The 26,573-nt window shown below is 36.3% G+C and overlaps 2 protein-coding genes and 1 long non-coding RNA gene across 4 annotated transcripts; 2 read left to right on the top strand and 1 right to left on the bottom strand.

Moving 5' to 3' along the window:
• Positions 1-1,070: 1,070 nt before the first annotated feature.
• On the bottom strand, positions 1,071-5,119 carry LOC138877066 (uncharacterized). 2 transcript variants are annotated; one of them, XR_011402381.1, is made up of 4 exons: positions 4,850-5,119; positions 4,707-4,779; positions 2,338-2,449; positions 1,071-2,165 (listed from the first exon to the last, which is right to left on the bottom strand). It is a non-coding gene; the product is annotated as an uncharacterized lncRNA (long non-coding RNA). The 2 variants fall into 2 exon arrangements; XR_011402380.1 differs by having other exon boundaries at positions 4,707-4,772; positions 4,850-5,112.
• Positions 5,120-7,229: 2,110 nt separating this feature from the next.
• Positions 7,230-7,901, top strand: LOC138878059 (uncharacterized). The gene is made up of 2 exons (XM_070157716.1): positions 7,230-7,289; positions 7,377-7,901. The coding sequence occupies exons 1-2, from the start codon at positions 7,230-7,232 to the stop codon at positions 7,899-7,901; spliced, it is 585 nt and encodes a 194-aa protein (XP_070013817.1).
• Positions 7,902-16,140: 8,239 nt separating this feature from the next.
• On the top strand, positions 16,141-17,089 carry LOC138878058 (uncharacterized). The gene is made up of 3 exons (XM_070157715.1): positions 16,141-16,146; positions 16,233-16,501; positions 16,630-17,089. The coding sequence occupies exons 1-3, from the start codon at positions 16,141-16,143 to the stop codon at positions 17,087-17,089; spliced, it is 735 nt and encodes a 244-aa protein (XP_070013816.1).
• The last annotated feature ends 9,484 nt before the right edge of the window (positions 17,090-26,573 follow it).

The raw sequence follows: 26,573 nt of genomic DNA, 5'->3' as shown, positions 1-26,573 counted from the left end.
TGAAATTCATTGAAAACATATAGATGATTCAATACACCGATGTATTTATTGCGTGAACGAATACAATCTATACATGTTATATCTCTTGTATACACGGATGTATACAGTCGATATATGATGTATTCTTTGTATACGCCCCATATTTCGCCTTGGTTGTGTTCATCGCGCAAACGAATACAATTGGTACAGGTCGTATTTGTTATGCGTGCGAATACAGTTGACACATGCTATTCGTTGCGCGTCTGAATACAAGTGATACAAGTTGGTAACAATTGAATAGTACTGTAGCTACTAATGGTAATTAGGCAAACTGTAGTTACTATGCTCTAAATTGTAGTGCTTTATGAAAATTCTCACATAGATGCAACACGGATCAAATTCTATTTTCTCACCCAGGCCTATCGTCTATCAGAAATTCAAACGAGGGAATTATAAAAGATGAGTTCTTTCGATAATATAGCTTTACTCAGAATACTTACGACATTTTTTAAGTATAAACCTATTAACTCTACTTTAACCTTTAAATAGGTAATAACAAGAACGAATGGGGTTAGTAACTAAATCTGTGCTTTGAAATAAAGAGAAGGAACAAAGCTCCCGCAAGGAGGAACTGGTTATGTTATTGTGTATCACAGATGAGAAGTTGAAAGGTTTTGTTTGTGAAAAATGCTTGCTTTCATCGTGATGATTATATACACTGATATACTAAACCATTACAGATTTCAACGTGGGATAGAAATATTTACTTACAATTTTGAGATAAAAAACATATATCATAAAATTTACATAATCCTAACAAAACGAGATAATTTTAGTCAGAAGAGAAAAGTACGAGGAATGAGGATAGGCCATGCAAGGCTACACATGCAATATACTTTATTATGATTAAGTAATAAATGAGGTGAAAATAAATACTACTATTAATTAGACCATGGTTAGATGATATATAAAAAGAGTACGTAGAATGCCATACCTTAGTTGAGGCTTATTTGCTCTCGTATTCTTTACCAATGTGTATAAGAAAATTTACTCTGTTATGGTAAGAGAAAATTTCCTAAAATAGAGTCCCAAGTCATTAAATACTCACTCCTACTATAACTCAAAAATCTTGGTGCAGGGTTAGAAGGGCACATTACAATTGTTAGAATCATAGTAGAAAAAGAATTCTAACACAGTAATGTATTCGGGAGTTTGCACTGAACAAATTAAATAGGATCTTTTCTTGGTCTTCCTGAGAACATATACCAGAAAATAGTTGCTTCCAACGGCGTCCCAAAATAAGCACCACTAGAAACAAAAAGAGATGGACGAGGCAAACAAGTCTTATGGGGAAATAGAAGAGATTTTAGATGACGTTGAGCAGAGGTTTAAGCAGATCAAGAAATTTGATTTACTTCCTCATCCTCCATATGATCACCACTTTTTAACGTACGACAGAAATTTCAAAAACTTGGTATCGGGAAGTGCCTTTCACCAAAGGATCGAAAACGAATGGCTTTCGTTGGAGAACAAACTTCCAAGTTCCATTCTTGTTAGGTCTTATGAGAAGAGGATTGATCTTATGAGAGCAGTCATAGTTGGTCCACTCGATACGCCTTATGCCCATGGCCTCTTCTTCTTCGACATACTTTTTCCAAGAAATTATCCGAATTGTCCTCCAAGGATTCACTACCATTCTTATGACCTTGACTTGAATCCATACTTGGATCCGAAGGGCAAGGTTTCCCTTAGCCTGTTGGAATATGGGATCTCGGTGACTAACTGGTACTGCGGTGTACAAGACAAGTGGAATCCACACAAGTCTGACATATTGCAAGTGCTCACAGCTATTCAAACTTCAGTCTTGAGTGCCAACCTCTTAAATCCTGGTGGTGGAGAAGGTTTGCGTGAATCCAACAACTTAGAATGGCTTAAATACAAGAAAGCCTTAACCTTGACAAGCAAGGGCATGCTTTATATGCTGAGGGAATCCCCTTTGAACTTCCAAGATTTTGTAGAGGGATACTTTAGGACAAGGGCTCACTACATTCTGTTGAACTACAGGAAGCAAATGGATGGTAGTGACGTCATGCTTAAACTTTTCCTTGAACTCTACAGGGCATTTGAACAGAATGGAACCTATTGCAAGCATCATCTTCCGGGAGTACTTCAAGGAGTGCACCTGCCTGAAGAGGAAAAGACCAACAAGAAAGGGTTTGTTAAGAATGTTGCAACCATACTGAATGACTTCCTAAGCTGAAGAATGCCCGAGAAAAAGATAGTAGTAGTAGTTAATTTATGCAGATGAGCAGAATTTAACTTGATCATTCTTTTATTTTTCAATGCTAGTGAATTTACCTTATTGAATCATCAATTTCTTCCCAACCATTTATTGTTGAGCTCCCGAGTGCGGAGCAGTAAGCATATTCCCCTGCTGCACATATTTCTGACTGTAACTGATCAACTCTCCCTTTAACACAATTTCATACAGCAGATGGAAATTCATTATCATAACAGTGCCTTCATCTCCTCTTATTGTGATCAATTAGTGTCCATTAGGAACAAAGGATCAATGACATGCTAAACATATAGTGCCAACGGAGATAAAGGAGTTAAGTAGAATGATTAATATTTTTCCTTCGATGACTCAAGCACACAATCTCAGCTTCAAACTATCTAAAGAGTTGCCCTCTTTTCTTTCAGTTTTTCCCCTTACCTTTCATTTCAGACCATGAGCTAGAGTCACAGAGCAAATCAAAGAACCCTACTAACTTGCCAAGTTTTGCAAATGAAACCTGAGTAGAATATTTCCGGAACTGACAAAAGAAACACAAAAAAAGCACCAAGTACTCCAAAAATAAAACTGAAATATGTTTGACATGAAAAAGGAATCTGTTAGCCTCCAACTTTGACATCATTATAACATATCCCACTTAATATTTCCATTTCACAGCTCAATAGTGAATTACTTCTTTTTCTCCCTCTCTGTTCACTGCTTATTATCAAAGTATGATAGCTTAAATGACTAGCATTCATCTTTTTACATAATGCTTTACGCTGTTTCCTTTCTGTAGCTTACAAAACAAACAAACCCACACTTCAGGTAACCCATGCATCCTGTTGTTACTTTATTGTGCAAAAACAGAACAAAAAGAAGATCCGGCAGAACCTCAGAGAAGTTCATCCATTTAACTCTAATAGTAATGAGATGTACCCAAGAACAGCAGAAACTGATTCAAAATCCAAGTCACTGTTTAAGCTCATGTCTCAAAAACAGCTAGATACCAAAAATTCAAGCATATAAAACGCCTTCCTGCTTATGAAAACTCTTTAATTATACCTGCCTAGAGAATCAGACCTACAGCAATTATATGGATCTTCCATTTGTCTTAACGTACGCATGTTGAACCATACGCACCAAACCAGGACTTGCACACTCAGAGGGAATATGCACTTGTTAAAGGCTCACATAAGAGTTATTCTATGATTCAATTGCTTCTGAAGCGTAATGAGCTGTAAAGTAATTCTAGAATCAATTCATAAGACTGAGTATACCTAAGAGCTAATGCTGTGATATGAGATAGGAAGATACCGGCCATGCTGCATATTAAAACCAGATGCAGTTATGGAAACAACTATCCGTACTGTATTGTTCACAATTTAGGCAGTGATAAGATGTATAATTACAAAAAGAAGAGACAGAAGTTAGTGAAACATAGACTGAGAATCTGAGGTTTAGCTCATAACTTCTTTGTTGGATTTTACTCTACAAAATTGCTAACACCAAAATCACCCATTTTCTCTATAGAAGTATGTCCAAGTTGCTTAAGTAAGCTGAATGTGTCAATGCTCAATATGCTATTATTTCATTTAAGCTGAAGAAAAAAATTAAGAAATCGTGAATTTGAAGTTGTAAGTGCCACAGCCACCCCATGACATGTTTAACGTGATTGTTTTACTTGACTGTGAATCTTTTTAGCAATATATTCTCATTGCGAGTTATGAGCGTTTCACTTTGAGCTATCTTCAAATCATTAACATCAAATTTTCCATAATTATAGAGCAGTCAGTTAGTTAAGCCCCAAGTAGATAAGAGGGAAGGAAATCTTAATAGGGAAAAGCATGAACCATTAACTATTCCCAAACAGCACTTCACTCACTAATCTAAAGATGAACTAAACCATTAATGAATGGACTTTTTGTAACTAATAAAAAAGTTGTTATTGTAACTGTTCTATGATTTTCTAAACCTGTTTAGGCAATTTTGAACTCTTTGTGCCGAAGGGGAGAAGTGAAAAGTCAGTATTCCTTTTTAAGTCGGGATTTGTAAGAAACTATATTCGCCAGTTTCTTCTTATTTCAGTTGGAAATCACTGAATCTCATATATTAATGTATAATAATTGTGACCATCTTCAGTTTATCTGCCAAATTCTTCTCTATTGAGTATTGTTTAATGGAATTACCTTGGTGGACAATGAAGTGAAGCAAGTGAAAACAATCAATCAAAATTAGTTGAGTCAAGTATATGAATCTTTTGCATCCATTCCGTTCTACTTAGATCCACAAGAAAATACAAAAGAAAAATCAATAAGCACATACTCATTCACTACTACTTAGAAGCTACAAAATAAAGCAAGCAAACAAACAAACAAATGAAAATATCATGGATTCTAATCTAAAAAAGCATCTGCAGATTTGAAGCATTCATTATATAAAAAAGACTTACCCCTACATGCTTCGGGTCAATAGTACATAGCATTCCCCTGTGCATTTCTGCAAACAGGCTTTCTCCCTACAAACTGGAAAGAATCAATCAAATCAGGCAAAATATATGCAATAACCCAGATGGGAAAACAAGTCAAACCACACCTGCAATCGTAAAGTTGGAAAAGACATATTGCGAGTTTGTGCGTGAATCTAACAAACACAACCCATGAGATAAAAATAGATTTAATGATGAAAAAAGGGTTGTCAGATTCACGCACAAACGTGAAATATGCCTCTTTCAGATTCAGAGGGTAAATCCCTAATAAAGATGAGTTAAGGGGACGAAGAGTTCTCTTCTGTTCCTTTTATAGGTAAATCTGAGCGCCTCACCACAAACAACTACTCTTTTCTCACCGGATAACTGTTACCTGTTTTCCGTAAATATAGAGGATAAGTTTATTAAAAATCTGAGGGTCTTTAATTTAATTAAGTTACCATGTCACACTAATTTATGGTAAGTTGTTGATATGATAGATCTAAACTCAATTTAGTATCAATGTATACTTAATAATAATTAATCAAGTGAGAAGCTTTATTCCTGTTGTTTTAATGCTGTTTCCATATTAATCTTTTGACTAGGTACCACTTTTATTTTCTAGACATTATGAATTTTACCACTTGGATACCCCATAGATGTATGGTACAAGAAAAATTTGACAAGAGTTTCTATTTAGGTAACAACGGGTATGACATTGTTGAGATTCAAATTCTTAACATTGCATATAAGTATATTTTGACCACTAGGAAAAAGGGTTCAGATATACTTCATACACTTGAAGTTATTTATATTTTTTATGTTTTTAATTGAAATTCTATTTGAACTAAAGAAAGTATAGTGAAGTATAATTTTAAACCTTAGTCAAACATAAGCGGTAAATCTAGACTTTAGCAAAAGATAAATTATACGAGACAATTAACAAACAACAAAGTATGAAGTATGAACAAATTAAACCCAAATTAAAAGATAACGAGGATATAATTAAAAATATTTTGATTCATTTACGAGTAAATCTAGCCATTTTCTCTAATTGTTGTTCCTTTTATAAGCAGTTGACAATTTCAATTGGTATAAAGTATGTCTTTCACAAATTCCCGCAAAAACAAAATATTGTCAACATGTGTTTTAATTCCAGCACAAACATGTCATTGAATAGTTAAATATCTTCAAAGTGTAGAAATTAAAAATTAAACAAAATTGTATACATATGTGACCAGGTAATCTTGAGACTTCTTCTCACATACAATAATATAAGAAGATTACTATAATTAATGGTAACCACCCCCCCCCCCCCCCTGCGAGTTGATTAACCACACATCTTATGAGATAAGACTAACCCCCCTCCCTCCCCCCCCCCCCCGAGAAAAATAACAACATCATCTGTGTAATGATTTACTCTTCTAGAAAAATCAAAATATTTCCAGCTATGCACAAGCTGGTTAATATATTTTATTTTTTTACATTGTTCCTAAAAGTGGTATTATAAGTTGGAATTTGAGGGTTTTGGTTAATTAAGTTTGAAGATTTTTTTTTATTTTTGGGATACATTGGAAAGACAAATAGATTATTGAAAAAATTTCATAAGCTATGTAACTTGAATCGGCTAGGAGAAAAGAATTTCATTTCCTTGAGAGTAGTTTTTGGAAATTTTCCGTATTGGAAATTTTGTTTGCCAGAAATTCTGGTTCTGGGCTTGAAGAAATTCTTGTAGCTTATATATGAAAATAATTAAGAATGCCCTCAAAGAGATAGTATTCTAATATGTGAATATTTGAGAAACCAAACTTTAGAAATTACTTGTCAAAACTTAAGACAAAATTATGTAAAGGTATAGTTAATCATAGTTAGTTAGTTTAGCTAACTTAACTACAGTTAGTGATGTACATCAGACATGTGATAGGTGGTTAGATTAATTAGTTAAATACATTGTAGTGTCTTCTCCTTCATTACGCTTAATAGAAGAACGAAGCATTTTTCTTCTCTCTAAAATTTTCTCTCGATCTTTCAATGTCTGATTTCTCTACTTGAATTGCATGCTATTGACAAATTCTTCATGGTATCAGAGCTGCTAATCGAATGATTCTAAGAAATTTATTCGTGAAATTGAAAGAAGTTCGAGAGAATCTACTCAATTTTTAGGAACTTTGAAACCTAATTCTGCAATTGTCAATGGCGATTCCTGAAAATTCTACTGTCAACGAGAATATTGGAGCTGATGCGAGCACCGGAGCAGTACCTAACTCAATTATCTTAGATCACAATCATCCTCTTTACCTACATCCATCTGATGGTCCAGGATCCATGTCGGTGGGACTCATCTTGACAGGTATGGAAAACTACTCTCTTTGGAGCCGTGCGATGAAGGTTGCACTGCTAGGTAAGAACAAGCTGTGTTTAGTTGATGGATTGACATCGAAGGAAGACTTTGGTCCGAGTTTGGGAAGTCAGTGGGATCGGTGTAATGCCATTGTGACTTCATGACTTATGAGCAATGTGAGTAGAGATTTAGTAACAGGAGTATTGTTTTCTTCAAATGCACAGAAGGTATGGGCTGCGTTCAAGGAGCAATTTGACAAAGTAAACGCATCAAGGTTATACTACTTGCACAAAGAAATATTCACTTTGACATAGGGGATTTCATCAGTGTCAACTTATTTTACCAAATTAAAAGATCTGTGGGAAGAATATGACTCAATACTGCCACCTCCTCCATCAGCCACTGAGTATGTTGATCAATTGGAGTATCAGCGATTGTTGCAATTTTTTATGGGATTGAATGACAATTTTGAACAAGCAAGGAGCCAAATTCTATTGATGTCAACTTTACCATCTATAGATAAGGCTTATACTATGGTGGTTCAGGATGAAAGCAGAAAATTGATTACTGGTGGTACCTATGGGCAAGCTGGGCATAATGATCCTACTGCCTTGTTTACTTCCTATTCTATATCTAGACCAAAGAGAAATTATAGTTTAGAACGTGATTATTGCCATTTGAAAGGTCATACTATGAATGAATGTTACAAACTAATGAAATGTGAATTTTGTAACAAGACAAGGCATTTAAAGGAGAATTGTTATAAGATTGTTGGATATCCATCTGATTTCAAGCAGAACAAGAAAGCAAATGCAGTTATGATTGATACAATTGGATAGCAAGGAATGATAGTTCCATCTACTGCAGCTGGATATCAACCAAACATGAATGTTGAACCTGTTCAATTGTAATGACCCGATTAATCGTTTTGAGCAATTGCATCCGGTTTGGCAGTTTAAGGTCACAAGTAGCTTCACACAGTGTATTATGACTTGTGTGCATCATCGGTTCGGGTTTTTGAAAAGTTCGGAAAGAATTTTTAGAAGTGACTTTCATTTGAGAAGCTTGAAGTTGAAAGAATTGACCAAGATTTGACTTTTGAGTATTTGATCTTGTATTGGAGTTTTCATAATTCCGATAGGCTCGGGTGGTGATTTTGGACTTAGGTGTACATCCAGATTTGGATTTGAAGGTCCGTGGGGTAATTTGAAGTGATTTGGCAAAAATTGAAAAAGTTAAAGTTTTGGAAGGTTGAAAGGTTTGACCAATAGTGGCCTTTTGTGATATCAGGATCAAAATGCAAATTCGAGAGTTGGAAAAACTCCGTTATATCATTTGGAACTTGTCTGCAAAATTTGGCGTCATTTCGAGTTGGTTTGATAGGTTTCGGCACGAGTTTTGGAAGTTAGAAGATTGGAAAGTTCATAAGTTTGATTCATGGTATGATTCATCGTTTCGACATTGTTGGATGTTATTTGAGAGCCTGAGCATGTCCGTGTTAGGTTATAGAACTTGTTCGTGTGTTTAGATGGGTTCGGGGGGTCCTCGGGTATGTTCCGGGTGGGCTACGGGTTATTTCCTTCTATTTTTGAACTGCTGTTTCTGCTATCTGGTATCTATCTTCGTGTTCGCGTAGTGTTAATTTATAGGGAGGAACATTTCCTCTTTGCGTTCGCATTCATCCTCTCGCGTTCGCGAAGTTCTGCCATTTCCCTTCTTCGTGTTCGCGTCTGTCCCATCGCGTTCCCGTAGTAGAAAATGGGAGTTGGGCAATGGTGGTCATTTACTCGTCGCGTTCGCGTCCTTCTTCCCGCGTTCGCATAGGTTCCTTCTTCTTATACTTCACGCGAGTGGCCCTTTGCTCGCGTTCATGTACGGTCATCCTGGCAGCCTTCATTTTTCTTCTTCGCGAATGCGTGCATTCTTTCGCATTCGTGATGCTTTATGACCTGAGCAGAATAAATAGTACTCTATTCAGAGGGTACTTATTTCCATTATTTCCTTTTGTTCTGGAACAGTGATGTATTCATTTTATATAACTACTCCTAGAAAGGCTTATGACTTGTACTACCGGTTTTGGAAATTATATATTGTTCAGTGTTATCAAATTTGAAGTTAGAGAATATTATCGTTATTTTTGTTAATGTTAGGCTTACCTAGTTTTAGGGACTAGGTGCCATCACGACTCCTTCGGAGGGATTTTGGGTCGTGACAAGTTGGTATCAGAGCTCTAGGTTTATAGGTGCTACGAGTCATAAACAGGTTTAGTAGAGTCTTGCGTATCGGTACGGAGACGTCTGTACTTATCTTCGTGAGGCTACGGAAACTATTAGGAAATTACACCCCTTTCATTCCTTATCGTGCGATATTGATTCAGCTCGAAGCATATATCTTATATTCCTTTACATCCACTCGTGTATGATATTGTGCTCTTAGTGTTCGCTATGCGCCAGTGGTTCGTGATGCTACAGACGAGCTACGAGGGAGCCAAGGATGCTCAAACATTGTCTCAACATATCGTCCAGACTGAAGATACAGAGGTATTGAGAGACTATTTAGTTGTTCACATGGAGGTGCAGCGGGTTTCGGTATCTGGTGGATGGGTACGAGCTTAGGAAGGTTTAATTTATTGACTAGTCGTCAAGATTGTGGTGGGATCACGAGGTGGATGATGATTGAGGATAGTTTGTGGTACTGGAGTACTTTGTGATTGGTGTCGTGCGAGCGGTGAAAGTTAGTTTTGCGGATCATCAGATGTTATTTTCTATGGCTTTGCGCCAAGTGGGGGAGTCCACTAGCGGCATTTAGATTGCAGAGTCAGATTTATATCAGTTTTGGCCTGAGGTATGGATATAAGTGGTATTGGAAGGTTCCCAAAATTTGTATATGACTAAGGCCTGGGATCTTGCATGAAATGATGTTGGAGCTTACGGTGTTTCTGTGTCATTAATGGATCTACATTTCAATATCAAGGGGAGTCGGAGGAACAACTTCAGATTCACAAAAGGTCTATTCAGCGCGAGCATCGTGGTTGCGGCATTACGGGGTGCTTCAGAAGAAATGCGGTAGTTTATGAGCTTCTGGGCTATGTGGTTCGTGCTAGGATTATTTGCACGCATGTTGTAATTCTGTTTAGGCCTTATGGCGATGTGGGCGACATAGCCCTCGTGATGTTGATTTTCTCATTGCACCTTAGTTGTGCTTGCTTTCTTCCATGTTTTATTATTTCTATTCATTTTCCTACAGTTATACTTGTGCACTCTGCTGTGCTTAATATCAGTATTCATGTGATCAGTGAACCCGAGCACTTTAGCTTGATGAGTATTTGGGAGCGGGCTGCACGCCGCAGTGGATGTTATGTGGGATGCCCTTTCCTTGTGTTTTTTTGGTGTTTTGTTTCCCCTATATGAGATAATTTAATGAAAACTGTACTTTTGTTGTTACACATGTTGTACTTGTTAGATAATCCTTATACCTTGCTTTTTTTCTATTTGTACTGCACAATATGAGTTATTGTTGGGTTGGTGTACGAGCTGTGTGGTGTGAGAATCTGTGTAATTCCATGATAAGTTGTTAGTTGGGCTGCTTGTATTGGCTGAGATGAGATTCTTAGACTTGAGGTTAGCACTAATGTATTGGAGGTGAGGATTGTTTGGAAATATGAGGTCGTTTTTTCTAAGATTTGGGCAATGGCCCTTGACGGACGAGAGAGCTTCTTGACTTGTTGACTTCATGGGCGGTTATGAGTCCCCGCATGTTTCTTTATCATGGGCAGCATTGTGGAGGTCCGGAACAAGGTTATATTCAATGTGAAGTATATTGCCGATGTCCAAAATGTTATTGGGCAGCTATGGTGGTCAGAAGTTATTGCTACGAGCATTTGAGTTGTGTGGAACATCGCGTGATTGTACCCTGGGTTGGAATTATGGCTCGATTCGGCTTGTTCAGGTTTATACAGTAAGGTGATGCAAGATTCGAGTCCGATGATGAATTTCAGATGTTGAGATTTGGGTTCTGTCCTAAGGTTATGGACTAAGGATAAAGTGAGATCTTCAGTTAAATTGCGTTGTCAGTCCTACATAAGTTTGGGTGATGGGGAATCACCCCCGGGTGTATGTATAGCGAGCTCATGTAGTGGTTTGATGACTTTGGAACGACTCCGGGCACGTTCGAGGACGAATGTATGTTTAAGTGGAGGATGTAACGACCCGACTGGTCATTTTGAGCAATTTCATTCGGTTCGTCAGTTTTGAGGTCACCAGTAGCTTCACACAGTGTATTATGACTTGCGTGCAACATCGGTTCGGGTTTTTGAAAAGTTCGGAAAGAATCTTTAGAAGTGACTTTCATTTGAGAAGCTTGAAGTTGAAAGAATTGACCAAGATTTGACTTTTGAGTATTTGAACTCGGATTGGAGTTTCAATGGTTCCAATAGGCTCGGGTAGTGATTTTGGACTTAGGCATACGTCCGAATTTGGATTTAGATGTCCGTGGGGTAAATTAAAGCGATTTGGCGAAAATTGGAAAAGTTGAAGTTTTGTAAGGTTGAAAGGTTTGATCAATAGTGGACTTTTGTGATATCGGGGTCAGAATTCAAATTTGAGAGCTGGAACAACTCCGTTATGTCATTTGGGACTTATATGCAAAATTTGGTGTCATTCCAGGTTGGTTTGATAGGTTTCGGACGAGTTTTGGAAGTCAGAAGATTGAAAAGTTCATAAGTTTGATTCATGGTGTGATTCGTCATTTCAGCATTGCTGGATGTGATTTGAGATCCCGAGCGAGTCCGTGTTAGGTTATAGAACTTGTTCGTGTGTTTAGACGGGGTCCCGAGGGCCTCAAGTGTGTTCCGGGTAGGCTACGGGTCATTTCTTTCTATTTTTGAACTGTTGTTTCTGCTATCTAGTATCCTTTTTCGCGTTCGCGTCCTAGCTCTCGCGTTCGCGTAGTGTTAATTTATAGGGTGGAACATTTCCTCTTCGTGTTCACATTCATCCTCTCAGGTTCGCAAAGTTCTGCCCTGTCCCTTCTTCGCATTCGCGTCCGTCCCATCGCGTTCGTGTAGTAGAAAATGGGAGCTTGGCACTAGTGGTCATTTACTCTTCGCGTTCGCATCCTTCTTCCCGTATTCGCATAGGTTCCTGCTTCTTATTCTTCGCGTTCGGGGCCCTTTGCTCCCGTTTACGTAGGGTCATCCTGGCAGCCTTCATTTTTCTTCTTCGCGAACGCGTGCATCCTTTCACGTTCGCGATGCTTTATGACCTGGGCAGAATAAATAGTACTCTATTCCGAGGGTTTGCCATTTTTACCATTTTTGGAGTTCTAGAGCTCGGTTTTGGGCGATTCTTTGTGGGTTTTCAAGGAAAACGATTGGGTAAGTGTTCTTCACCTAGAATTGATTTTATTCCATTATTTTGTCTTTATTTTTATCATTTAATTTGTGTATTGGGTTGAGGGAAAATAAGGATTTTGAAGAATACTTTCAAAATGTAAAATCATGATTTGAGGGATGAAATGGCATCGAAATTTGATAAATTTTATATGGTTGAACTCGTATCGGAATGGGTATTCGATTTTTGTAAAATTTGTCAGGTTCCGAGGGGTGGGCCCAGGAGTTGACTTTTGGGCCGATTTTTAGAATTTGATAAAAATTGAGGCTTTATAATCCGGAATAATTGTTTATGTGTGTTATTTGTGCTTTGAAGTTATTTTGGTTGGATTTGAGCCGTCCAGAGGTCTTTTCACCCGAGAAGTTCATTATTGAGTATCGGTTTCTCTTCGTTGAGGTAAGTATCTTGCCTAACCTTGCGTGGGGGACTTTCCTTTAGGAATTGAGTCTTCTATGTTAATTGTAGTCTGCGTACGCAAGCTGACAAGTGCATGCCCGGTCTTATTTGTGGAATACTTGCCTTTTAGGGTTCTTAGGTCCTTATGTTCACTATCTGATATGATTGGGTTTCCTATTTGCTAGAACCTTTGCATGCTCTATACGATGTTGTTAGAACTTCTTTACCTCTTACTTGTTGTTTGATCCTTATTTGCCTTAATTGAAGTGATTGCCCTCCTTATTGTTTTGTTACTTCTTAATTGTAAGTTTCTCTATGACTTGGTGCATATATGCTACCTGTCCAAATGGTTGTGGTCGCCTGTGTAGTTATCATATGCCTTATTTGTCTTGTTATTTTTGTAAAGGTTGTTGTACTCCTTGATTTTACGTGATTCTCTTGTTGCCGTGTACTCATACTCTTAGTGGTCGAAATTATTACAAAAAAAATTGAGTTGTTGCTTTGTTGTTGTTGATTTAAATTATATACGGTGGTATCGGGTTGCATGCCGCAACAGGAGGAATAAGGGTGATATATTGAGGAGGAATAAGGGTGAATTGATATTGTATGGTTGGATCGGGTTGCACGCTGTAACAGGAGGAATAAAGGTGATATATTGAGGAGGAATAAGGGTAAATTGATATTGTATGGTGGGATCGGGTTGCACGCTACAACAAGAGGAATAAGGGTGATATATTGAGGAGAAATAAGGGTGAATTGATATTGTACGGTGGGATCAGATTGTGCCCCGCAACAGGAGGAATAAGGGTGATATAATGAAGAGGAATAAGGGTAAATTGATATGATATGGTGTGATCGGGTTGCGCATTGTAACATATTATGTTTATTTTATGATATTGATAATGTACGATGGGATCGGGTTACACGCCGTAACAGGAGGAATAAGGGTGGATTGACATGGAGTAATAAGGGTGAATATACATATCTTGTATTTTTGGTATCACTTGTTTTACTGTATTGACTTTAGTTCATTCGTGCAAGACTTGATAATTTGTATTTCTGGTTTCACTGAGTTTTGAAGATCGAGTTATTGATATTGACTTATTGACTTGCTGTCATTTCCTGAGTTCTTTCCCTAATACTATTATTCTGGTGAATTAATGTTCAAAGTAAATTTACTACGTGGTGTCATATCCTCCTGCCTTGCTGAGTTGTTATTACTATAGTGATTTAAAATAAAGGAATCAATATCATGTTACCTTGTATGACTTTTAAACAAGAAATGGTTTCTCAACTAGATTTCCTTAACCCTTCTGAGGCTGTATTTTTCTTAAAAGAAATTTCTATTAAGTCTTAATTTAATAAATCCCATATTAACAGAGATAGCTTATTTGATGTTGTATTTTTATTTGAAGGGGTTATTTTCTTCACTCAAATGATTTCTAAAAATAACTTCATCTTTTCTCGCTAATTTCCTATTTGGTTTAGAAACTGTAATTTTCTTTATGTTATATAAATGGAATTTTCTGAACATCTTAATTTGCGTTTGTCACGGATATTATGTACTAAGTAGAACGTGAATTTTATTATTCAAAGTGAGATGGAAATATGTGGGCACGAGGTGCCATGCATGTTAAAGGTTTGGAAGTTGTGATTTTGAGATGAGGTTACGAGTATCGGGATGGTTGGAATTTTGTGTATTAGAAACGATGCGTTTGGTTGAGTTAATATTGCTTTACCTTATTTGATCACATTTTACTGGTCTGTATCCCAACTGTGTTGGTGTGTAATTACCTGGTTATCTTTGATATCATCCGTGTTTTCCCCTTATCGTCCATATTGTTTTAATTTGATTCCTCCCTACTATTAGCATTACTTTGTTATCTTTATCTTATTAGTTTATTATCATATCCTGTTCAATTTATTAGACCAGTAGGTGTCTTGACTGTTCCTCGTCACTACTCCACCGAGGTTAGTCTTGATACTCACTAGGCACTGCTGTGGTGTGCTCATACTACACTTCTGTATATTTTTGTACAGATCCAGGTATTTGATCGTTAGTGGTTGTGTGGATCGTTGCTGTGGAGACTCAAGGTAGACCTGCTACTGAGTTCGCAGGCCTCGGAGTCACCTCCTATTGTACTTATTTCCATTGTTTTCTTTTATTCTGGGACAGTGATGTATTCATTTTGTATAACTACTCCTAGAAAGGCTTATGACTTGTACTACCGATTTTGGGAATTATAAATTGTTCAGTGTTATCTAATTCGAAGTTAGAGAATATTATCGTTATTTCTGTTAATGTTAGGCTTACCTAATTTTAGGGAGTAGGTGTCATCACGACTCCTTCGGGGGGATTTTGGGTTATGACATCAATTATTCACCAGGGAACAGTGCACTCAACTGCTGCAATTGTTGAATAAAGGATCTACTACAGGAGCAAGTGCCAATATGGCAGGTAAATGTTTCTGTGGTAATGTAGCATTATGTGAAAACCTATAACTTTGCAAGTAGATAGTAGATACTGGTGCTACTAACCATATGACTGGTGACAAAAGTTTACTGAAAAATGAAACTTCAGTAGAAAATTCAGGGCAAGTACAACTACTAACAGGAGATTCAACTCCAATTTCACATATGGTAGAGTGTCAGCTTACTAGAAGTGATGTACTGAAAGATGTGCTATGTGTACTAGCTTTTAAATTCAATCTCATGTCAGTTTCTAAAGTGACAGAGGATCTCAAATGTAGCGTTACTTTCTTTCCTCAATGTTGTATGTTTCAGGACCTCTTATCTGGGAGGGTGAAGGAGATGGGTAAAAAGGAGGAAGGTTTATACATACTATCAACAACATTAGGGAAGACAATAAATAAAGCTTTTGCAGTAACTAGTAAAGGAAGCATGGAGATGTGGCATAAGAGAACAGGACATGTTCCAGTTTAAGTCCTCAAAAGGATTTCTAGTCTGGAATACTGTAGTGGTAGATTAGATAATAATTCTTTGTCAAAATATGAAGTTTGTCCCCTAGCTCGACAAATTAGAGTGCCTTTCCCAACTAGCACTAGCAAAAGTTTACATAATTTTGATTTGATTCATATGGATATGTGGGGACCTTACAAAGTTGATACTCACAATGGAATGAGATACTTTCTTACCTTGGTTGATGACTTTACCCGATGGACTTGGGTAGTTCTTATGAGACGTAAAACTGATATTATTTTCTTACTCAAAAACTTCATTACTATGATCAACACACAGTTTGGCAAGAAAATTAAAATGTTTAGATTAGACAATGGGAGTGAGTTTTTTAACAATGCCTGCAAAGACTTAGGTCAGATGCATGGGATTGTCCATCAAAGTTCATGTCCATAAACTCCCAAACAGAATGAAGTTGTGGAAAGGAGGCATAGGCATATTCTTGAAACTGCTCGGGCAATCAAATTTCAAGGCCATTTACATGTTAGATATTGGGGGCACTGCAATGATGCTGTATACATTATTAACATAATTCCTTCTTCTGTTTTGGGACACAAATCACCCTATGAATTTCTCCTTGGTAATCCACCTTTACGGACACATTTAAAAGTAATTGGAAGCCTGTGTTTTGCTACTAACTTGACAAGTCATGATAAATTTGCACCTCAAGCTGTGAGGTTTGTCCTTCTGGGATATGCTACATATCAGAAAGGTTACAGACTTTTGGACTTTAAAAATAGAGTATTTTTCATAAGTAGAGATGTAGTCTTCTATGAGGACATGTTTCTTTTTCATACAACTGAAGACTCATCAGAGCTATAATTCCTGGATATAAATCCAGTGCCAAGAAAGATTTTACTGAGGAACCCAATAGAGTGAATAATTCTGTTGCAGACAATCATCTTGATGCAATTGGTGTGCTATGCTCACCTACTGTAATTCCTATTCCCTTAGCAGAGCAGGATATCCCATCTTCTGCTGAACATAACAATGTTGATATTCCTGCTGAGTCTTCTACTACTCCTCATGTTGAAGAACCAAGGACATCAACTAGAGTGTCTAAGCCTCCAATATGGCTTAAGGTTTATGTTAGAAATGACAGGGTAAGTTTTGCAAGTTGCTGCAAGTATCCTATTTTAGAGGTAACTGGATATGAAGTAATCTCTCCAAAGTACCAAAGCTACTTAGCTAGTTTTTCTGTTGAGGTGGAACCTACAATATATTCAGAGGCAGTCAAAGACAAACGATGGGTAGAGGCAATGTAGACATAAATCAAAGCACTGGAGGATAACAAGACTTGGAAATTGGTATCGTTGCCACAAGGTTAGAAGGCAATAAGATGCAAATGGGTTTATAAGATCAAATATAAGTCATCGGGAGAAGCATAATGGTTCAAAGCTCGTTTGGTATCTAAAGGGTATAACCAAAGGGAAGGATTAGACTATCAAGAATTTTTTTTACCAATGGTGAAAATGGTTACTGTTAGAAGTGTGTTGTCTATTGAAGCCTCAAGACATTGGTCCATCCACCAAATGGATGTTTATAATGTCTTCTTGCAAGGTGATCTAACCGAGGAGGTATACATGACAATACATCAAGGTTTCAATGGATCAAATAACAAATTTACAGTTTGTAAACAACTTAAGTCCAAACAGTCCCTCTATGGACTTAAGCAGGCATCTAGATAATGGAATCTCAAGTTAACATCAACTTTGGTAGATGCTGATTTTCAGCAGAGTCATTTGGATTATTCCTTGTTCATCAAGAGAGCAGTAGATCATATGGTGGTAGTCTTGGTCTATGTTGATGATCTTCTTATCACTGGTGACAGTCCTGTATTGATTCAACAGACCAAGGATGATTACAAGCCTCATTCAAGATCAAGGACCTATGAGAGCTTAAATACTTCCTAGGCATAGAATTTGCATGAAATAGTGATGGTATATTAATGCACCAACGCAAATATGCTCTAGAGTTCATAGCTTAGTTGGAGCTCTCAGGTTCCAAGCCTGTAACTTGCCCTATAGAACCCAATGTGAAGCTTACAACTACTAAATTTGATACTCATACAGGTTCATCTGATAACATATTGTTGACAGATCCTGGCCCATATCAAAGGCTCTTGGGAAAGATTCTTTATCTGACCATTACAAGACCAGACATTTTATTTGCTATGCAGAGTCTGAGTCAATTCATGCATAGCCCTAAAGTCTCTCACATGGTAGCTGCACTCAAGGTGGTCAGGTATATAAAAAATAGTCCAGGCTTGGGGGTTTTCTTAACTGCTCATTGTTCTGAGTCACTCTCAGCATTTTGTGATGCAAATTGGGTTGCATGTCCCAATATACGCAAATCAGTTACATGTTATTTCGTTAAGCTTGGTACTTCTTTGATATCATGGAAGTCTAAGAAATAATCTACTATCTCTAGAAGCTCAGCTGAAGCTGAGTATCGTAGTCTAGCTTCCACTGTTGCAGAGGTTGTATGCGTTCTTGGTCTACTCAAGGAGCTAGGAGTCCAGCATCATTCCCCTATGCCTATCTACTGTGATAGCAAGTGAGCTCTTGCTCTTGCTGTCAATCCTATTTTCCATGAACGCACAAAACACATTGACATTGATTGTCATTTTATCCGTGAGAAGATTCAACAGGGCCTCATCTCCACTCTCTATTGTGCTACAACAGAACAAGAAGCCAACACTTACTAAAGGACTTGGTCGACCTCAACACACATACTTGATGTCCAAGCTAGGACTTCTGAATATATTTCCCAGTCCTAGCTTGCCGGGGGTGGGGGTGGGGTGTAAAGGATATATTTAATCATAGTTAGATAGTTTAGTTAACTTAAGTACAATTAGTAATGTACAGTTGGCCTGGCATGTGATAGGTGATTAGATTAGTTAGTTAAATACATTGTAGTGTCTTCTCCTTCATTACGCTTAATAGAAGAATATAGCATTTTTCTTCTCTCTAAAATTTTCTCTCGATCTTTCAATCTCTGATTTCTCTACTTGAATTGCATGCTATTGACAAATTCTTCAAATTACAAATTAAATGATAAGGGGATGCTTCTGCACATTGGCAAGCAATTTTACAGACTATAGATCCCGTTGCATATATAAACAAAAAATAGTTTGCGTTGCTGGTACGAAAAGGGTCATGAGTTTTAATTAAAGAGTAAATTGTAGTATACCGCATTAACCATTTTATTGTACCAATTTTGTTATCAGTCATTATATTCCAATCAATCAATTTCCTTTTAATTTCCAGAAAGATGAGAAAAAAGTTAAAAACAGAACAACTTGGGTCTGAATGGGAATCACTTTTATGCGATGCTTCATAAAACTTGAACCAACTACAAGTGAGTAGCCATACGTGGTATCTTCCTTCCTCTTAATTTTCTTGTTTAATTAATAAAAGACCTATCTTCCAAAGTTGGAACACTTTAATTAATTCACTACCCTTATTCATTGGACTAACAAGTGAATGTTATGTCCTATTCTTGAAAAGTTCTAGAGTTTCAAATATATTATACATGCATGATCAATAACGAACGAAGTATTCGTCTTTGTTAGTGCAAACAAATGAGGCGTTAATATCTCAAAATCCCATAGATCAAAATAAAACTCATGGCTTCTATGTAAAGGCTAAACTTCTCTTCTTTTTTTTTTCGTAGAGAAAAATGTAAAAGCTCAAGGAGGCACCATCTTTTGATGACAGAAAAAAATCAAATATTTATCGTTTCATTCTCTCTTAGCCAATTGTAATGGGCAATTTCCTGAATTTTTAATGTACGTTAATAGAAGGTCTCATGTAAAAAGAAAGACTTAGTTTTCCTCCTTTATTGTCTTCCAAAAGTATGACTTATAGTAGATACATACGATTACATTAATCCAAAAGATAAGCTTTAAGAGATAATTGTATCTTTGCGACGCTCATGTATTTGATCAGAAATTCTGTATAGTTCAGCTTTTATATATATATATATATATATATATATATATATATATATATATATATATATACACACACACATTGTACAACAGGTAGTATGAGTAACTTTATTGTTATCATGGTATATTCAAATTAAGACGCCGAGTAGTCAAAATATTGTTCTACAATATATATAATTTTTTTTCCTTAGAAATATATATATTTCATTAACGTAACGCTGTACAACAGGTAGTACGAGTAACTTTATTGTTGTTATAGTAAATTCAAATTAAGACACGGAGTAGTCAAAATATTGTTCTACAAACTAAGATTAAATTAAAGTCCACAAAATCCCCAAAAAAACAAACCTTCAACCACATATATTTGAACTATTTATTCACAAAACCTTTATCTTATCATATTCATATCCTCTTCCCCCAAAGCAAATATTCTAAACTACGCATCACCCCGCAAGAACTAAAAACTGGAAAGTAGCTTTTTCCAGTCCATCCATATTTGGTGGTGGTTAGGCCTTCCCCAAAGTTGCCTTACAATTTCGAATAATTTAGGGGCAAAATTAGTAAGTTTCTCTTGTTTTAAAAAGGTTTTTAATTGACCTCCATTTGCGGGGAGGAGCAAACGTGAGCTAGTTGAGTAACGACCGAGGTAATTTTCAACCAAAAACAAAATGGAATAAAGTTACAAAATTCCAAATTGTTTAACGATAACATTAGCAATTTTCCCTAAATCTTATGGATATATTTGGTTACAGGTTCATCCTTTCTATAAGGTGTGGGTAGGAGTGTGTGTGCATATTTGACCAATAAAATTCTCAACAAATATTTGATTTTAATCCAAAGTTTTAACAATACAATGAGTCCAGTATAAAATTGAATCCATTAAATTTGAATTTTGAAATCACCTATGACTCTTCCTCTAGATAAATTGATCTAGGCACATCATATTTGAAAAGACACATTACATGTTTGTGCGTGAATCTAACACGCCCCATGCATCATCCAAAAGAAAGAGCTAAAAACAATTTCAATGATGAAAAGGATCATCTGATGATAGATTCATGCACAAACAAGAAATATGCCTCTTCCTGATTTTTCTCTGTTTTCGATACCATCATTTTAGCTAGGACAATAATTTTTTGGGGGAAAAAATGTAGCATAATAGAAATTAAAGGATGGACCTGTTGTTAAGGGAAATACCTAGCTAAGATGAGTTAAATGAAGAAGAGTCCTTCTCCTTCTATAGGAAAAAAGTTAGAACCTTAACAATCTAATCTGTATTGTGTAAATGTGTCCTTATTTTACTTTCTATTTTTTCTTTTAAGATGAGAAAATCTGTTTACCAGATTATTTTTCATTAATTTGAGGGTCAAACTATACCATATCCCAAGGGTTCATAATTAAATTACCTAATAAAAATATTTATTCTAGATCTTGTTGTTTTAATGGTACTTCCAAGTTAATCTTTTGACTAGGATCCCTTATTTTACCATATATCGCAACAACTTATCGTGAGCTCTATATACTGTATATCAGAAGATTTAAAAGAAATTTAGTATCAAGGAATTCATAATTAATCACCTAATAAAAAGATTAATGATTATTGTGCTTTAATGGTATTTCCATGAAATTTGAACACATAATATATTGTGCGTGCTACAGATCGCATTTGCAATATTTACATCATTATATCGTTCATTTGAAAACGGTTTGTATTGGTATAAAAATAAATATGACACGTGGATCAATGGTATGTTGACAAGCGGCATACGAATAAGAGTCATAAAAGAGGAATAGAGAGGTGTGGGGAAAAACACCACCGAGATTGTGTACGAAGATATCATACTTGACAAATAAGAAAGAATAAATAAGCACGGGATGCATGAAGACCACAAAAGAGGAAGATTCATTAACAGTAGCGAGTATGAAAAGTGGATCAACATAATCCATGATTATGCATGATTGTTTATTATTACCATAACCATTGCGAGTAATTTGAGTAACGAGCAATTAATGCAGTTAATGTTAGTAACGGACATGAATTAAGTAAGGAAAAGCAATTACATATTGTATTCTTATATAAGCGACACATACCTTACTTTGTACGTTCATCAAAAAAATCACAAATTATGCAATGAGTCTTTTTCATTTACTTCTCTGCTTGATTGAAGGTTCTTACTCACAATTCTTGGGAGGAAGCAACAATCATCAATAAGATTTACTTTCCTTTGTTTACTGAATATTTAAATTCAAATTATTTTTTACTCTTTTATATTTGAAAAAGTGAAGTAAACTTGATTATTAGAAACCCAATTTATTCTAATATTAATTTTGACCACAAAAAATATTTTTTAGTTAAACAAATTGGTTCCGTTGCCGGGGAATCTAGTAATCATTTCACTTTTCATATTTTATCTTTAACAACAAAATATGTCTATTACTAATAAAATTGTTCAGGTAGGTGATAAGGATCAAGGAAGGCAATAAGGTGGAACTCCACCACATCATATACCTACAACTACTTCACAGCGTTCCCGAGAAAATTCACCTGAAAGGTCTGCTAATCCTAACGCTAGACAACAAGTTAATGAGCAAGATAAATGGAAGCGGTTTATTGCTCAACAGATTGATGAAGCTTTGTGTGCTTTTACAAGTGGATTGCCAAGTGTTGTGCAAGTTCCACCACCAGTAAATACAACTGTAGAAAACCTTTGTCCAGGACTTGAAAACTCTAAAAGTGGGGAAATGCCAAACGATTCTGGAGCCGGAGAGTCAGATACACCAAATAATTTTAATTTATAAAATATGGTACTAACCTTGCAAAAACAGCTCAAGGAGAAAAATGAGCGGATAGAACAGATACCAAGAGTATCGCTCGTAATCAAAGGAGTGGATATTGACAAATATTCACAACAACCTTGGAAGCGAAGTGCAACATCGCTGCAAATTCTCAAAAAGTTCAAAATGCCCGATATTCCTAAGTATTATAGGGCTACTGACCGCGTGATCACTTTATCGCGTTTACCACAGGAATCAAGGAGAACGATTTAACCCAACAGGAAATTGAATCAATTTTGGTGAAATTTTTTTGCGAAACCCTTACAAAATGTGTTTTAACTTGGTATTAGCTCTTACCGGAAAATTCTATTGACTCTTTTGCTGAGCTTGCAGATTCATTTATAAAAGTACATACGGGAGCTTAAAAAGTAGAAAAGAGAACGGAAGATATCTTCAAAATGAAGAAGGAAAGTACGGAATAGGGAATTCGTATATCGATTACAGCAAGAAAGAATGTTGTTACTACGTACACCTGATAATTGGGCAGTTGTGACATTTGCAAGTAATTTGAATGAGAAAAGTTCAGAAGCCATGAGTAGATTAAAAGAAAACTTGCAGGAGTTTCCTACAACCACTTGGAATGACATATATAACAGGTACAGTACAAAGTTACAAATATAAGAAGATACAGTGTCTCATCCAAAAGTAGAGGAAATGTTCGGGTTTAGACGTTCAGAAATAGAAAGGAGGTCTGGAAAGAACATGTATGAGCCGTACTGATGCAAGATCAAGAATGCTAAAAATTTATGAAATTCAAGAAGCGAAGAATCCATCCAAAATTAGGATTTCTTTTCCTTAAAGATTAGGATTTGTTATTTCTTATTTTCTAGTAATTTAATTCTTGTTTTAGTAGGATTATATTTGTAGTTCTAGTCAAACTAGAATTGTTAGTTGGTATCCCATTCTTACTAGAATTCTTTTTCCTATTTTAGTTAGGATATATTTTCTTAGCCTTATTCTTATTCTAGTCTAATTAGGATTAGGTTTCCTTAACCTCACCAATTTTACTCATTGTAAGGCCTATTTAAAGGGCTTAATATGCCGAAAATAAACAATGGTGATTAGTTTTTCTAAGCTATTGCTTCAAAAACGTGATTTATTTTATATTTCATTGTCCTTCCTGTATTCAACTCTTCTTGCAATCTTGCGGGATTGGGGAACGTGTGGGTGAGGTTTCTTTCCATCTTACATTCTTCTAACGTGAGTTTGAAGAACGCTTTCGCTAGTTTTGTGAAAAACTTTAGTGGGGTGCTTTTGTTTTTCTCTCTTCTTTGTACTTGAGAGGTGCAAAACCTTGAAAGTACATAAATTTGGTATCAGAGCTCATGTTCCAGGTCCGAATTCTTGATTTGCTACTTTATTCATCGTGTCACCAAACAAGAAAATACCAAGTTCAGGATCCTTTTCAAGATCCTCTTCAATGGATCTTCAATTACAAGTTCATAAATTAAGAATTAGAATCCTTGAACGAGACAACGAAGAAATTAAAGTGCAGCTAAATAACTTGAAGGAATCAATGGAGAATCTGACTAAATTAGTTGAAGGTTTGGTGTTTCAATATCAACTACCAACTCCGCCACAACGCCTACAACCGCCACATCTACCACTTCTATATCCACCAATTCATTCACAAACAACTGAAGAGGTTGAAGCTGACCAAGGCACAAGAGAACCAAGGCACTATGCCCATTATGATAAATATTCAGATAATCAGGGGCGTGAAGAAGACAAAGCCGATAAAGACCAATATCAAAGAGACGAGGAACATGCATTAGATCCAAAACTTGAGGAATTACCACCAAAGTTTTATGACGATCCATTGGATTATCCAGCCATATGTGTTGTTGACTTTTCACCGTCCAGAGATGCTCAACACAATATTGACTTGATTGTTGGCTCAATCAATCCAAACAAGGTAACATATTGCGTTAATTCTAAAGTTCATAGAAATATGCTAGAACAAGAGAAAAAATTACCTATAAAGGAGTGGGTAATGGAGAGTTTGAGACCAGATATTGGAGAGACAAGATGTCTTAACGTCATAAGTATATATGGCTATCATCAAAGTGTCTGTTGGTGTATGAGCGATGCAATTGATGCATTCCCAAGAAGAGCGTTGATCTCCATGCTTAACTCAAAGCTAGACATGGAGTTAGTTAAGTCTATACCAACAACTTCATATCGTAAGTTGAAGTTTGAGAGTCCATATAGATAGATTACATGGAGAAGACTTGGTAGAAAGTTGAAACATAGAAAGTGGGGTTTAGTTCGACCATATGCCAAATTTGCTTATAACGTGAAGAAGCTCTATGATAAACTAGCAAAATGTAACTTAAAACCTGGTGAGCATTGGGTCCCCATTTTTTCCCCCTTGGATCTCCGTTCTTACTATAGCAAATCTTGCGCCATCTATGGAAGCTGTTAGACTCGAGGACGAGTCTTTTTCAACCAGGGGAGAATGATGCAAGATCAAGCATGCTAAAAATTCATGAAATTCAAGAAGCGAAGAATCCATCCAAGATTAGGATTTCTTTTCCTTAAAGATTAGGATTTGTTATTTCTTATTTCCTAGTAATTTAATTCTTGTTTTAGTAGGATTATATTTGTAGTTCTAGTCAAACTAGAATTGTTAGTTGGTATCCCATTCTTACTAGAATTCTTTTTCCTATTTTAGTTAGGATATATTTTCTTAGCCTTATTCTTATTCTAGTCTAATTAGGATTAGGTTTCCTTAACCTCACCAATTTTACTCATTGTAAGGCCTATTTAAAGGGCTTAATATGCCGAAAATAAACAATGGTGATTAGTTTTTCTAAGCTATTGCTTCAAAAACGTGATTTATTTTATATTTCATTGTCCTTCCTTTATTCAACTCTTATTGCAATCTTGCGGGATTGGGGAATGTGTGGGTGAGGTTTCTTTCCATCTTACATTCTTCTAACGTGAGTTTGAAGAACGCTTTCGCTAGTTTTGTGAAAAACTTTAGCGGGGTGCTTTTGTTTTTTTCTCTTCTTTGTACTTAAGAGGTGCAAAACCTTGAAAGTACATCACGTACATGGTACCTGCAGGATGAGATTCCAGATCAAAACAAGAACATGCACGATTTGATCAAGGTCGAGACAAAAGGAGACGAGTTCCTCTTCCCGATTCAATAAGGAACGGGATAAAGCAAGATATAACGATCCAAGCTCCCAATCAAGAATAGGAGATTATAATTTAAACGTCAGCACGTCTGAGTTGGTAGGTGTGTTGAGATGTATGTGTGATAAAGAACGATGGTCGACAGAGATGAGGACAGATCCCACAGCAAAAGAAGGCAAGAATTCTGGTGCGAATTCCATAATGATCATGGCCATTGAAAAATAGATTGCAGGCTCTTGCAAAGAGAGGTTGAATATTTATTGAAAAATGTTACCTCACTGATCTGATTAGTGAAAAAGGAAAATAATCTTACATGAAAAACAAGAGCCATCAAAAATTCCATAGCCAAAGAGGACGGTAAATATTATAACCGAGGGTGAGGAGGTCAACGGAGTAACGTATACAATAACAAAAAATACAGCCAAGATCTCAGTTACCCAAGGGAAGCGAGTTCGTCAAGCTTTAGAAGGATACAACATAACGTTTGACAATGAATATGTGGATGGCTTAATCATTTCCCACAATGATGCGCTGGTAATATCTTTGCTTGTTCATGATACTAATTTCAAACGAGTTTTGATTGACTCAGGTAGCTCTATGAATATCATATTGCTAAGAATACTGAATGAGATACAAGCGACCAATCATTTCATACCCAAGGTCCGGCCGTTGTCTGGGTTCGATAATTCAAGTGTCGTAATGAAAGGAGAAATTATGTTGGAAACGTTCACAGAGGGTGTCGTCAAGTTGTAACGACCCAATCGGTCATTTTGAGCATTTGCATTCTATTCAGCTATTTAAAATCTTGAGTAGCTTCATAT

This window comes from Nicotiana sylvestris, chromosome 9, assembly GCF_000393655.2.
Source record: "Nicotiana sylvestris chromosome 9, ASM39365v2, whole genome shotgun sequence".
NCBI lineage: Eukaryota > Viridiplantae > Streptophyta > Magnoliopsida > Solanales > Solanaceae > Nicotiana > Nicotiana sylvestris.
Note: the sequence above shows the minus strand (reverse complement) of the source record. Positions and strands in the feature narration are given on the sequence as shown.

Bases quoted from the DNA above. Each gene is read 5' to 3' on its own strand.
- LOC138878059 (XM_070157716.1), top strand. From the start codon at position 7,230: ATGAGCAATGTGAGTAGAGATTTAGTAACAGGAGTATTGTTTTCTTCA. The intron at 7,290-7,376 runs GTATGGGCTGCG...ACTTTGACATAG, and splicing joins TTTCTTCAAATGCACAGAAG to GGGATTTCATCAGTGTCAAC.
- LOC138878058 (XM_070157715.1), top strand. The intron at 16,502-16,629 runs GTTTGTCCTTCT...ATACAACTGAAG, and splicing joins TTTGCACCTCAAGCTGTGAG to ACTCATCAGAGCTATAATTC.